At 41.6% G+C, this 15631-nt stretch overlaps 1 protein-coding gene across 2 annotated transcripts in view; it reads right to left on the bottom strand.

The window, feature by feature from the left end:
- The window catches only part of LOC105471361 (coiled-coil-helix-coiled-coil-helix domain containing 3), a 295451-nt gene continuing 279820 nt past the window's right edge, over window positions 1-15631 (bottom strand). For both annotated transcript variants that reach the window (XM_011723814.2, XM_011723815.2), the window contains 2 exons: window positions 11525-11660; window positions 1-795 (listed from right to left, as the gene is read on the bottom strand). In XM_011723814.2, coding sequence (XP_011722116.2) covers window positions 772-795; window positions 11525-11660 — 160 coding nt within the window. In that variant the 3' untranslated portion in view covers window positions 1-771. The remainder of the gene's footprint in view (window positions 796-11524; window positions 11661-15631) is intronic.

The raw sequence follows: 15631 nt of genomic DNA, 5'->3' as shown, positions 1-15631 counted from the left end.
TCTTTGTCAGAAAATATATTTATTATTGATAGTGAGTGAAGTAAAGATGTGAGTATTCACTATAGAGGCTACATCAGCCAAGGTTGCCTTCATATTGATAAAAATACCGTATCTCACTTGTAATCATAAACATTATTCCAGTAGAAGAGGTACATTTTCTCTCCTTTTTGTCTTCTTGCCTGTATAATCACCATAATAAGTTAAAATGAAACAGCTCTTACATAATCAAAGGAGAAAAGAGAGAGAGAAACCCAACATGCCACAGCCTCGACAATTCCACCCAGCACTGCGGCCTCCAGATCTGTTTTCTGGTTCTCTCCACCCAGCACTGCTGCCCCCAGATCTATGTTTTCCGGCTCTCTCCTCACCTAACTCCAATTAATTTAGCCCCCCACCCCATCCTACTTTGTTAGGGTGGAGGTTCACCACATGATGGGGCTAGCTCAGAAGAGAAACATTTTATGGTCAGTGGAAGTTGAATAGAAAGTACCAAATGGTGGAGAGGGCTGCCCTTCTCTTTTAATCATCATAAGAGGGTTTACTAATACTGAAGTGCGTCCTTTAATGACTGATCCCTGATCACGGCTTTGGCCCTTCAAACTGCTCCTGTTCAAAATGTGAAATGATTCTGCTGAATCCATTCTTGGTGTCTCTCTTTAGTGGTCTTCTCATTAGTGGTCTTCTCTTCAAATGGGTTATTTTCTTACTAGGAAAAAAAATGTTCCATCTCTGGAATTAACGTTGATGGTGTTTTGCTCGTTCTGAAAGTTTTTATCCTCCCTTCTCAAGCATGCTCTGAAAGACAAACAGAAAGCGTAAGTTTTACCACCAGGAGAGGGCAAAAAATAAACGGCACTAACTATTTAGTATGATTTTTTCAAATTTCAATAGATATTGCTTTTCAAATATCTAACTTTAAAAACACAGAAAACAAGGCATATACTTCCTGTTCTCAAAATATTGCTCCTTTAATCAACACCATCGCTTTTTCACGTATGATCTTTAATGACCCCTCTCACCACCATATGGGTTGAAAACTCCAACAAGGCTGGGCACGGTAGATTACGCATGTGATCCCAGCACTGTGGGAGGCCAAGTAGGGGGGCAGATCACTTGAGCCCAGGAGCTTGAAATCAGCCTAGGCAACACAGTGAAACTCTATCTCTATCAAAAACAAAAACATGAGCTGGGCATGGTGGTGTGTGCCTGTAGTCTCAGTTACTCGAGAGGCTGAGGTGGGAGGATCCCTTGAGCCTGGGAGGCAGAGGGTACAGTGAGCCATGATCATGCCACTGTACTCCAACCTGGGCAACAGAGTAAGACTCTGTTTCTAATAGAAAGCAAAAGTGCTTCTGGTAGGGGCATTTGGAAATGTTGGGAGCATGGCTGACGGATGCAGTGATTGGGGGAAAGCTATGGCCAAGGCAGTGCGGGGATCAAACCCCAACTCCAAAGGTTCTGAGAGGGAATCTCTTCATTAGACAAACACAAGATTCCTTCTCGGAGAAGGAGAACACAGATGTTCATGTGCTCATGAGGCTGGACAGAGCTACACAGATTAGTGCCTATGCCCAGATTGCAGAAACGGACCCTGCATTCTATTTAGTTATTTATTTGGGGGAATTTGGGGGATGCAGATGTAGACAGGAAGAATTCTTAACTATCAGATGAAAACTCTATACTCAGCTGAAATGCGGGTATACTGCCTCCATTTTTAGAGGTCTTTAGGAAGAAAAAAGTGTTACTTTCCCCTCTAGTTTTGCAACCACTCAGAGAGGTAAGGTGAGGCCGAGGTTGCCTCCAGTTCATCCATTACCACCTGCCACTACTACCACATCCACTACCACCAGCACTCACCCTTCCAGCCATCCACACACCTAGCTCTCCACTGAGTTCCTACCAGGTACCACTGCACTCAGTTCAGTGCACTGGGGAAACCAATACACACACCGGTAGAAAATTCAGGAATAATAAAAGGTAATAATTTGCTAACTTTTATTTATTTGCTAACTACATGCTAAAATTTATTTTATTGTATAAACAACATAACAGTTAATAGGAATAAAATAGTATCTCGTAGAAGGTAATCTTTTCCTTCCTTCTGTTTCCCAGTTTCTGTGTCCCCTTCCAGAGACGGTCACAGTTCACAAGAGGAATGGTTCTGCCTGGTGCAGAGGGCAAGCCTGTAGCTGGAGTGAGCAGGGAAGGCTTCTCCAAAGACCTTCCACCATGGAGAGAATCCAGGGGGAGGACTGGCGTGGGACTGGGAGGAATGAGGGGAGAAAGCAGTGGCCAGGATTCAGGGAGAAAACAAATCCAGCACACACGGAATCCTGAGGGGTGAGGCCTAGCTGGAAGAAAGAGTACATGTGCAGGACTGACCAAGAGAAAGGGTGGAAAGAGGGCCCAGGACGGACACCAGGCTGAGACATATCCTGCTAGCCACAGAAAACCTAGAGGAATGCTTTTACGTAGGAGAATGGCATTTAGGAATGTTAACCTGACATCCTCGGCATGATGGATCCAACAGAGGGGAGTTTGCAGGTAGGAAGGCCAAGGAGGAGGTAGATTAGAAACCAGACAAGGGCGGAAACAAGAGCTACAGCTACATGGGAAGAAAAAGGGAAATGGTGACACCCAAGGTATGGGAGGATCCTCGGTGACAAGGACAGTGATGTGGTCACCAAGAGAAACAGGGAAGTCAGTGGGATCCTGAGAAGGAGGAGGATGACTTAAATTTTGGGTTTGTCAGACAATTTTGGGTGAGACATCCAAAATGGAAATGTCTAGAAGGAAGTTGCAGGCCTTCTGAGGTCAAAGACACGACGATTTAGGGTCAAAAATTTAAAAATGATTGAAATTAAGGGGACAGAACAGAAAGAGTAGAAGTCAAACAAGATGGTGTATTGTGTTACAGGAGCAAAGGGTGGATAGATTATCCTAAAGTGTCCATAATTATAGGTTTCTAAGAAGCCTATGTCCATAGGACACAAAATAAGATATAAAGGCAGGTAAACTTAGACATAACACACAGAGTGGTCAGAGAAACAATGATTATGTCACACAGAAAGTAAACTTAAAAAGCCAGATGCATTTAGAGAAAACAGGAAAAACCAAGGAGGTGCAGTGGAAGATTCTGCTCAGCAGAGTTGTCCTGTAAGAACTCACACTGGAATATAAGGCACGAGCCCCATGTTCGTTGGGAAAATAACACACTGAGCAGCCACCATGTAAGAGACACCACCTGGCAGTGTCACAGCGTCACAGCATCTCAGCTATGCTTGCCTGCTTGTGAACTGATCTGTGTGAGTCTCTCCAAGTACATGGATGATAAGTTCTCTGAATTCTAGGTATATAGACAACCTCACTACATCATGCTTTATTAAATACAAAATGGAAGCCAGTATAAAGCAGATCTATACTGAGCCTATCTAAAGGAATTCAGTTACCAGAGAGAGTGATCTCTTTATAAATGATGGCACTGGGCCATTTGCATTTGGGGGGTTATAGGTTCACTGCTTTCTTCAACACACTGATGGGAGCTTGGAGCTGTCATCTGCCTGGTCAAGATTACATAGCTGTGCCCCTCTCTACAATTTTGGGCTTAGGGTTATAAGGATAACCACAGGACAATGCACCTCTTTTCAAATATTGCAAAATAATCTGCAGCCGCCACAACTTAATGAAGCAATAGTTAAAGAGTGTTATCGCGAGTCTAGAGATTTTTTTTTACTGTTCTCCCTGCAACCTCAACCAAATATAGATGGGTAATTTTTCAACCAAATCATATCATGCTAAGAATGTTAGGCTATCTTTCAGAAAGAGGGACAAGATGGGACCTGGCTGGTCTGAGGATGAGCAGGCCAGTCTCACATAAAGACACTAAATAACATTTTATAACCCCTTTAACCACATTCACAAAATACCCTGTTACATGTATTAAAATTCTGATCCTCAAAGACAGCACAGTGGTTCAGCTGATGTGTGGTGACTCCTTGAAGACATGTGGGACCACCACAGAAAAGCACCAGGGCTGATCTATAAACATTTTGTCAAACTGCACTCACTTGCTACCAAAGGGTGGCAGAGGTAGTACAAAACCATCTCAATTCTATCTGAGAAATTAACAAACACAATGGCAGGCTGGATTTTTAAAAAAGATGAATTCATCTGTCAAACATTCTGGGTTATTATTATATTCTAGCTATGCAACAAAACCTGCTCCAACCCAGACCCCAGGGCTTTTGGCTGGAGGGATCTGAAGGTCTGGTAGGGTCTGTGTTATTCAGCTTTCACCTTATAGGTTCTTCTACTGTCTCTATTGGTTCTGTAAGTAGCTGCTGTTGGGCTGAATTTCAATGCTGCATAAATTTAACACTGCATAAATTAACATAGGAAATTCCCTAAAGAATGAGGGAGAAGCTTTGCAAGTTATAAAAAATTGCTTCCTTCATTTAAGGAACTGCTAACACTTAATCTTAATGTGGAGAAAGAGATTCCTTACTTTTGCTCATCATTCACGTATTTGGGCCTGCAGAAACTCCTTTTATAAACAGCTGGGTAAATCACCAAAAGAAGAGAGTGGTTCAGGCATGAACACTGCTCTTTTCCCAAGTCTTTTTCTCATTCAAGCCACTGAGGAACAACCGGAGCTCACAAATAAGAACAGCGCCCCTGGAGACCTGAGACTGCACGTCATTTCCGCTTATTAAAACCTTCCTAACCATCCTAACCACTTGCCTCAAATATTTTTGTTACGCAGTAATCTCATCCACTGATTTTTGAATCACGGCTTTCTTGGAGGGGTTGACTATCATAGCAGCATGCCAGCTACTGTCTGTGTTGATAATTTAAGAGAAATGGTGGCAACCCTGGGTTGCTAACCAATCATCACGAAGAGAAAAGTGGTTTGTTTTTTAAGATACCACTCAGGGTGCTTGTCTCTGGGTGAGCTTACCCAGCGCCTCACCAAGACTTCAGGCCTCATAAAGCTGGGTAGAGAAGCAGGAAGGTTTACCTAACCAAGGAAAAATGAAACTGGAGATGTGTCCTGGCACAGACCTGGTCTCAAGATACGAGTTTCACTAAGGAGGGTCAGGAAAAGTGGGGAGTGGGAGACACTGGAGCTTCGAAGGAAAAAGACAGAATGAGAAGACTGTGCATGAGACAGGAAGGAAAAGTCATCTATAAATTGAATTTATGGGAAGCAAAAAGCGAGTTTTGCTTGTGCACCAAGTACTGTTCTTCACTACCTGGAAATCTGATTAGTTCACTTATTTTGTTTTCAATATGTGTCTACTCCCTGCAGCAAGAGCTGTTTGTTCTTTGTTCCTCCTGCTTTGGAGGAAATACAAGTTAACTTTTTTCTGCCTGGATCTTGCTTTGTATCTTCTATGACAAATGCTCTGTATAATATTCAAATTAAGTTACAAGTAATTAACTGTTTATACAGCTAGCTGCAATAACAGACAAAACACTAACGTACTGCAGTTCTAACTCTTGAAGGACGAGCACGAGAAAAGAAATACCTATTAAGAAAAATGAAAATCTATTACCATGGTTGTATTTCTTCTATTAAACTCAGATTTAAAAAAAAAGAGAAAATGTCACGAAGCAACGATTACTCTCGGAAAGTGGTTTAGAAAAGGATTCCTATGATGGAACAGGCTGGGGTAAGAAATTTAAAGTTTGGAATTTTGTTTGCTTTGATCTGACTCTAAATTCAAAGGGCTGCCCTACCAAAAGATGGGAAGTCTATTATGAAATACCCACGCGTCAGTCACCCTGTGTACCAGCATCCCAGCTGGGCAATTAATAAATGTCATCAGGTGATGATGATAAAGCAGCTTTCGAACACAATAAAAACATGCTCCTGGAGGGCTTCCCAGAAAGTTAACCTTCTTGATTATCTTCGTGCTCTCTGAAAGTGGCCACTGCATACATCGGGGGGACCCAGGCAGGGTGACTGGGAGCAGCAGAACCAAGGGAGGGTCTGGTCATAGCTGTGAGCTAGTCAGGGGACTGGGGTCACCAACTGTTTCAATGGAAGCAAGAGAAGAGGGGAAGAGGATCTCTTTTCAAGGCTTCCATCCTCTTCCCATGTCATCTTCCAATTTGCTCCTAAGCCTAAAGATTCATTCCTAGGGTTGGTCTGATGAGAGCTCTGCCAGGTAGCTTTGACCTGTGGGGAGTCACAGCTCCCCATCTCCCAAAAGATGGAAAACAAGGACTTGGCAGGACCTCTGAAAGGTCAAAGACCTTTAGTGCAATTCGGGCCAATGGCTCTAAGAGCAATCGTTTTCAAATTTTGGGTACAGAGTCTTCTGGGAAATTTGGTCAAAGTTCAGATGCCCAGGCCTCACCCCAGACCTTCTGAATCAGAATTGCCAGGGATGGGGATTGGGTGGGTACATTTTAAAAAACCCCTCAGGGGATTCTGATGCTCACTCACATGTGAGATCTGACACGACAGGAAAAATACCCTGGTTTTGAATTTAAAAGTGGGCTGTTTGGTCTGGGTTCTGCCCTTCTGCAGATCATTTAAATTCTCTGGAAGCTAATTTTTGCACATGAAAACATGAGGTTGGGTTACATGATCACTAGGCTCCTTTTAGCTCCAACAGCCTATAAGTCTATTAAATCATTTGCATCTAATGGAGAGTTCATCTGAAAACAATGATAACACACAGCTTGCTCTGGCAATAGGTTTTTCTTTCAAGAACCTTGATTTTTAAGCAAAAGCTACTACTATGTTTTCAGGACCCCTTCATACTCAAAATATGTCACAGACTTAGGAGCACTGAATCCTGGTCTAATATAAATACAGTTCACAGGGGAGATGAAATGCATTGTCCTTCAGAAGGTGGACAGAAATTGTGCCAGGGCAAATTCCTCCATATGCACTGAGCCTGAGGCTTTGACTTAGGAAGCCAACCAAATACTGGAGATGTCAATGGTATTTTAGAAACGAGACAACGGGGTCCACTAGCCTTAAGTTGGAGAGCTGTCATATTAGGATCTAGCCTCATTTACTGGGTCCTGACCCCGTATTCCTCACTGCGGCCAGGTTCCTTTCTGATCTCTCCAAAGAGATCAGCAGGAAGCATGTAAGTCTGAGGTAGGGTAGTCTCATTTACAAGACGTCCTTATTGTGAGCTGAGCTACCTGTTTGCGTGGCTACTGCCCCACTGCCTGCTTACTGCCTGAACTTCTGCTATGGTCTGGGGGACCCCTGATGGACTCATCATCTAACTTCAGGTCCCACACTGACCTCCGTCCCTTGGGCATCTCCTGGGGTTGGTCCTTGCTTCTGGTCCCAGTTTGCCCTTGGTTGACAGGCTCCAGGTTGCTGGCTTCCTGCTCTGTTTTCAGAATCCCTCACTTCCCATGGTACTTCACAGGATGAAAGGCATCACAATCCAGGGGAGGCTTACGACTGGCTGGAGGGAGCCTGCATTTTCTAATGGCCTTTATTAGCCGGCAGGCTACATTCTGCCAGCCAGCGCAGAGACAGCTGTTTTTCACTTCACTGACTTTGGAGAAACTGTGAAACTGTTTCTATTCCCTCCCAGTTCTTTCTGCCACCTTGGCTTCCCCAGGGCTGTCAGGAGCGTGAACCTCAAAGAAAGGGTACGTAGCAGTGGGAGGCCAGGCGGCAGCAGACCAATCAGAAATGCAAGTGTTCTTCCCAAGTGAACGTTAAAGATGGACAGCAAAATTTAAGAGGCGAAGGCACAAATACTGGAGGTCTCAAAAGGAGACGTGCTGCTTGTACCACATGAGCCATGTCTCTTCATCTGAGTGCGCCTATGAACAGACACGCTTATGCACACCACCTTTTGCTCTCTATACGTGAAGGCAGAATCAGACCTAGAATAACAGAGCTAGATGGCCCTCATGAATCACCTGGTTCAAACCTTCAATTTATCAAAGCAACTGAAGTTCAAGTCACCATAATTAGATTAGGATGGCAGCAATAGCATTTCCTATAAACCCCACCCTCCCAGTGAACACAGAATGTGCCATAAGGGTCCAGCCAGCTTCTGCACTTTTCTGTCAATAGCAGCAGGGCTGGGAAAAAGCTGAAACGCTTAGACTAGCGACTCCCAATGTAGTCCAATTCTGCAAGTAAATAGCAGAGAAGTGGTATGTCCCAGGGAATGGTCCCAGAGGTAATGCAGGTCTGACAGCAAACCCTTTCGACACCCTTCCCCTTTTTTAAAAAACAGAAGTTGGGCACACTTTGGTCTACCCGTGAGCAAATACGATTGGCTTCTCGTTCCCACTCCTTTCCATTTCTCCTGTAAGGTAGGTGTAGTAAGATAGAATGGGAACCTGGCATCAAAGGTAAGAAGAGGTAATCCAATCTTGCCGAGCTTGAGAAAGTTACGAGGCTAAGCAGATATGAGAAATAAAAGACACAGAAGTATGTATCAATCGATGTGCTCCTTCATTTGTAAATGCTGTATCTCATATAGCCAGCCAGCCGGTAGCTTTTAAGTCTTAGAAGTAATAATTAGAGCTATTTAATATCTCTTTACACTCAGGAAGAGCACATAACTTAATACACAAGAACTAATAGTCTAAATGTCTCATGTCAACCCATGAGAAATTGTTGAAGAACAGCTGAAGAAACACTGATGTGAATAAGTGGATAAATAAGCAGAGAGGAACAGTAAGGCTAAGGAATATCTGGAAATTTTCCCATCAGTAAAACCTATTAGTCTCTAGAACAATGCCCCAGGGAACCCGTGAAAGGCCAATCTTATGAGTTATTTAAAAGTGGAGTGGACTTAGCCATTGGAATTATTCCATGGGGGAACCCCTTGCACTGTGTGAGATATGGGCAACACAGCCTAATGGCTTGTTGTCATGTGCAGTATTTTCCATGTTTAGCATGTCCAGCTTGTTGTCTGGATTTAACAGGAAATATAACAAGGGAATATAAGAAGTTGGCCCATGAGGAACTGCTAAATCAGGCAGTAGGGACCATGTATCTTGCCGGAGTCTCTTCAAACAATAGGGGCACAGCTGGGGTCACGAGATTAGACTAAATTCACAAGGAGCAAAAGGACAACCTGGTATTGGAGGGAAAGTAACTGCTCATGAAACGCTGACAGAAGCTCCTTCTGGCCACTGTGGCGTGATCTTAAAATGGGCCAGTGCCAAGTCGCCCCTTTCATCACAGGCTTCATCAACCCACTCCCCACGTGTGACCTTCAGACTCTGTCCCCCGCTTGTTAGATCCTCCATGTTCTGTGTCCTCCCTTTATTGCTTCTGCTCTCCCTTTCCCTCACTGACTTATTTCTGTATTAGTGGATGATGGATGGATGCCCCTTCACAAACTTACCCACTCAAAAACCAAACACCACTTACGTATTTTGAAATTTTTTGTTTTTATGGCAAGGTACATCTTGGTCTAGCTGTGATTTACTATTGTGACATCCCTGAGTTTCAATGCTCTCAACTGGAAAATGGTGAAAATAAAACCATCTCTATTTACATCTCAGGTTGTCATAAGAAAACAAGTAAAAGAATGGATGTGAAATGACCGTGCACTCCTAACTACTGCAGAAATGTCAGGCAGTGCAGCTTCTTGGTTCTTGTCCATTTCAATGTTGCCCATCTTAGGAAAAAAGGTTTGACGGCTTCTATCTTTTTAATACTAACTTGTATTATACACCTCCTAATAACTGAATACAAGAGCCATGAAAACAATAGATACTCCAAACATACTAGCTGAAAATAACAGACTGGAGATTGAGGGGGAAAAAAGAGGGTCTCTTTTGAAATCATTAATAATAATTTGATGCTTTTGGCTGACCTGTTTAGTAAATTTCCGCACAATAATGCAACTGAGGAAAGAAGGGGAAAAATAAGATTTACTGAATACTTTATATAAAGGTAATCCTTACAACATTACCCCAATTTACAGATGAGAAAACTCAAGCCCCAAGGTCACAGAGCTAGTAAAAGGACAGGGTACAAACTCAGGTCTGCCAGATTCAAACTCGCTATCGCGCCATGTGGCGTATTTGATTTTGTCATAACTTAACTTTGCTATATTCTATAAATATATACCATTGATGTCACAGGACTATGTGTAGATAATTCAACACAACCCAGACAGGCAGGATGGGGTCAGCACTCCCAATGCCCCTGCGGCTGCCACTGTGGTAATGTTACAAATCACATGGTACAAACAGGCACGTATGTTAGAGACCAGCATTGAAACATACACTTTGTCACAGTCACTCTTTTCCACTGGCCACCACCTCAATAAGGCACTATTATCAAGTTAGAAAAATCCATGAATCAACCTACAAGTCCCAAGTCCTTCAGTTTGTATTCATATTGAAGGCTGGGGTTTATTAAGAGCATATCAGAAGCTGTTTTCGACAAATAAAATGTACTAACTTAACATCAGCAACTTTACCTATACCAAAGACCTTTAAAGAAAAGGATTCCTGGCATGCTACTAAGAGTTATGCTACAAGCAAGAAACAGAAAAAAGTTGCCAGCCACTAGGCTTTTAAGGACAACATAGGCTTTTAATAAATATTGATTATATTTTTTTCCACCAATGTTACTGTTATTTTCCAGCTATCCAGACAATACTAACCCTCCCATCGGATATTTGTAGAGTATAAAAATTTTACACCAAGTGATATTATTATAACTACAGCAAATTAGGCTGCAGAAAGGCATGCTGTGTAACTCAAACACTAGATTTAGTTGGGTTAGAGGGTCAAATCTATGGAGTTTGTCAGCAGAAGGAATCAAGGTTTCCAACAATTTCCACCTCTCAGAACAACCTATATCCAACGGTTAAATTGGTTAAATGATAGGCAATTATGTGACCTGCCAGAATGGATAATTTGCTTCAGGGTTTATCATTAGCTTTCTAAAGTACATAAATTAGAGAAAATGCACGTCCTGTGAACATCGTATTATTCTGATATGAAGGGTCAAGAGAAGAATATGGCTATGGTCTATAAAAGCAGTGGAATTCTTTTTTAAATGCTATCTCTGGCTTCCCTTTCCCTGTCCAATTAAGTGGACTCTGTCAAACTAGTGGAAGGGTTGGACAGTGACTGAACGGTGGGGTTTTTTTTTAACCTGGCCCTCTGCCTGACTACCTGCTGCTTATGGGCCCAAAGGTGCCAGCTCTTAATCTGTATCCTCTTCACTGGCTCTAAATATTGGCCTCAAAGTATGAGGAATGACCTTGAGAACATTATTATTAGAAGACAAAAGCTCAGGGCAAGTGGAGAAAAGTATAATCTTAGTAGAATCCTTTTTTCTGCAAGTAAATGAGTTGAACACAAGGAAGATATGGGCTCTTTGACAATGATCGGACAGAAGTTATGCCCTAATCAACTCATTACAGTAATTCTTGATGATGATGACTAGGGCTTAGAAAGCCTTTTCACACACAGCGGCCCACTTAGTCCTTACCACTGCCCCAGGTCATCCAGTTTTCGATTTGCCCAGTGCCCCCACTGGCCTGGCTGGCACACCTACCTGTTTGGCATGATTGACACAGTGCATATACTGGGTGGCCAGAGAGGAGCATTTGAGGGTCTGGTGGGTGTTCTCACGGTAACACTGAAGAATTTTGGCCTGCAGATCAGCACAGACTGGATGAGACTCATACCGCCTGAAAACAAACACAGGGACCGCTGAGACCAATGGTCGAATAACAATCAAGGTTAAAGAACACACAAAACGTACAGTAAGACACAGATGTTGCAAATGTAGAAAAAAGTTTAAGAGAAAGAATTTTCCTTAAACTTTAAAGATAGCTAAATTTTTCCCATGATAAAAATGACAAAGGGTAAATAAATTCTAAGAAATGAGTTCCATTAACTGACACTGCTGTGAGTTAGTCTGGACAATATAACCGTCCCTTCCAAACCAAAACGGTATCAACATGCCAGAAACTTGGAAGCCCTAAGTTCTCTCTTCCATTCCCATATCCACTTGGCCACAAAGCTGGGGATCCCCACAGCCTGGTCCTCTTGCTCCACATCACTGTCGTTCCATTGCTTCCAAGTGAGACGCATCCTGGACTCAAGAAATGACCTCCCAGCTGGTCTCTCAGCTTTGATACCCTCTTCACCTGCCCCTACACACCTTCCAGAGGGTTCTTTCCAATAGGAAATCGAAGACGGTCTCTTTCCCCAGCACTTTCTACACAAAATACAAAGCCAGCTGGCTAGTCCTTCCTGAGCAGGTTCCTGCCTACCCTGTTGCCTTCACCCCCACACCCTGCACACAGCTGAAGCCTAGACAAACCCAGTTCAGGGTTTGGTTCTTCCACTTCTCTTCAGGTCTAAGCTCACGCTGCTCTTGCTTCTGGAAATGCTCTACACCCAAACTCCCACCTATGCCTATATATCTGGAGAAAACCTACTCATCCTTTGATACTTCACTCAAGTGTCAGCTTCATTAGCTCTCCACCCCCCAACCCCGGTACAGTCTATCATTCCCTTTATGGTGACCCCATTGGTTCTGTATTCACTTTTCTTGCCATGCACGTGACAGTGACTACACCATACAACCTAATACAATTTAGCAACCTACATTTACTAGAATGCAAATTCCAAGGGCTGTGACTTATTTTGTCACCTCAGCTATTAGACGTGGGAACCCCTACAGAAGTCATGTAATACATTTACTCAGTGAATACAAATGGGTACAAAGAAAACATTTTAAAGTCCCTTGGGTTAAAATTTTGCTACTTATACTTACAAATCTCAGATTTTAGTCAGATTGCTTCTGTGAATATCTGAGACCAAATGTAAATGTTTCCAAAAAGCTTATAATATACGCTTGAAAAATAATAATAAACCAAATGAGTTATACAAATGAAGGTAAAATATTCTTATTAACACGGCAGGGAAGTTTGGACTGTAAGGACTAAATACATACAGAGAAAAAAAAAACACAGTACTACTACTTTTAATCTAGAAATTCATGTTTTTTCAAATTAGTTTTAATACAAGCTTCCAGTCTTATCACTTCTATTTTTGAAATTTAAATTTGTTATTTCCATAGTAATCTTGAAATCACATTATTTTAAACTTAATGGGTTCTAAAAAAAAAAACCCCTAGAGAACACAGGGGGAATATTTCTCATCAATAAAGAAACCCCTGGGCGACGATTTGTCTCCTCAGTCCTTTTATCCAGTACACTAAGCTAATATCTATTTTGCTAGAATAGAAACGCAAAGCATGTTGGCAGTTCCCTGACTTCCTACTACCCTCTAAAGAACACAGATATACAGAGAAAAAAAAAAAGTTTCAACAATTTTTCTATAACATCACTTTTACTTTTTCATTCATTACCTTACTGCTTTGTCAAATACCTAAGAACAGAATTTAAATAGAATCCCCGGAGTTTCCATGCTTTAAGATTTCAAACTTTAGATGTCTATGAATTTTTCTGGACACAGATTTCCCTAATCCTTTACCATGAACATCAGGATTTAAAAGGAATCAGTCGTGCTTCAAAGAGTATAGGCACAGATACCACTAAATGACTAATTATAGCAAGACCTGCATCTAGATAAATATTGAATAAAATATGATTAAGCATCAGATCAGCTGAACCTAGCAAATACATGACTAATGACTAATAGCTCACAGGAAAGCGGGGTTACATTGTATCCTAGTGTTGACAACTGATCCTGTCTCCAATGTGTCTCAGATTTAAAAGCAGGGGGAAGGAGGTGAGGAGGGAAGGCTAGAACAACCCCGACCAGATATGCAGCCCTTCCTCATTAACATACAGGAAAAGACTGTAAAAATGAGCAGCCACACTGCACATCATAAAGAAGACAGCGTATTTTTTCCTTTAAAAAGACTACTCACAACGGGATAATTCACCTAATGTTATGGACTCCTCAGAAAGAGGTAGTTTAAGTTGTAGATAAGCATGTATACTGAGTTGAGCTATTAGTCATGCAAGTTAAAGTCCATGAGTTATTTATGATTTGAAATGTGTCAAAATATACTTTTATCACTACAAATCAATACTACTCACTTCCAGGGCTCTTGATTTCCTGTCTGGTGGTCTGTTCTCTCTCTGTGTGTGTGTGTGTGTGTAGTCATCCTCTGATAATCTTTTTGTACACATTTCAATCTGTATTAATGATTCGATGGTAGAAAGAGGGGAAGAGGATGCATAATTGTCCTCCAGCTCCTGGAGTAGACTCTGGGACACTTTCTTGGATTAATCTGTAAGGGTAAAGGTTTGCCTCTGTATTGATCTGTAAAGCTTGTTATACTGCCCTAATGCACTGTTTTCACTTTGGGAAAATGCTAAATGAGATTGCTGTCTAACATTAGAAGGCCATAAAACACAAGCCATGGCACCTTCCATTCAGGATAAAGGTTTCAAAAACATTTCCAATATGCATTATGGTAAACCCTCCATATAATCATAGAGTCAGCAATTGACTTTTATTGACTGCTTTCATTCCTGCTGATGGAAAAAGCCCCTATTAGGCAAAAATAATGAAAGGCAGACTTTCAAGATACCTAGGAAGGAAAATTCAATCTTAGCAGCAAAGGATGATTAGACAAGTTAATTTCTTTGTACGTAAGGAAGAGGCAAATAAATGGTGAATGACAATGTTAAGGATAAAATACAGATATGGAAAACTTAAAACACTAATAAAGAAGTGGGAAGATCTGATAGTTACTCAAAAACATGTTTAGCAAGAAAAAATCGGTGGAACAGAGTCAACCTTCGAAAATATACATTTAACAAAAACAAGAAAAAAAAATTCAGTTTTGTGGTCACTTGAAATTACTGGGAACCTTTCATGGATCCTACCATATGTACACACGTCTCTTTTCTTTTCTTTCTTGTACTCTTTTACTCTGCTCTTCCCTTCCTCTCCCCTCATCTCCACAAGCACTAGCAGCCCGCCCTCCCTTTGGCCCTCCCTACCCCATACAGTGGCACCAAAGGCCCAAGGGGTTGCTGACAGTACCAAAGGTAGAACTGGAGTCCCAAAGATTTGACCCCGGAACAAAATCAGAAGAAGCACTTTTGGTAGGTATTCTGTAGCCTGTCACCAGCAAAACATTTTTTGGCTAATGTTTAATGTTAATATTCACTTAAAAGGCATCTAAAAATATATATCCAAGTATTTTTTCTCATTATACTAACAGGTCTATTGTAGAAACTGTGGAAAAAGACAGAAAAGAATAAAGATACACATTTAGGCTGTTTCTAATTTTTCACTGCTTAAAAAACATGAAGGACATAAATTATTACTACCATTTCTGATTATTACCTTAGGAGACTTTCCTGTAAGTTAAATTAATTGATCAAAGAGAAACAAAAACAGTTTTAGCAAAAACAAAGCAGAGGGAGTATTCAGAAGTCCCCTCTTAAGACTCCGTAACACAGTTACACTTGGTTTTCTGTTTTAAAACTATCTGTTGGTTCCACTGCTGCCTCTACTTTCAAGTCTTAGAATCTTCTTTGATGTGGGTCTGAGGTTTACATTTCAAGAAAACTACTTACTCATCTTTTTAGTTCTGCTAATGTTAATGGTGAGGATAATAAGGTAACTTCAGAGAAGGAAAAAATATGGAGATAACACTCCTCACACC

This window comes from Macaca nemestrina, chromosome 4 (assembly GCF_043159975.1).
Source record: "Macaca nemestrina isolate mMacNem1 chromosome 4, mMacNem.hap1, whole genome shotgun sequence".
Lineage (NCBI taxonomy): Eukaryota > Metazoa > Chordata > Mammalia > Primates > Cercopithecidae > Macaca > Macaca nemestrina.
The sequence above is the reverse complement of the archived record's forward strand: the minus strand, read 5'-3'. Positions and strand labels throughout refer to the sequence as shown.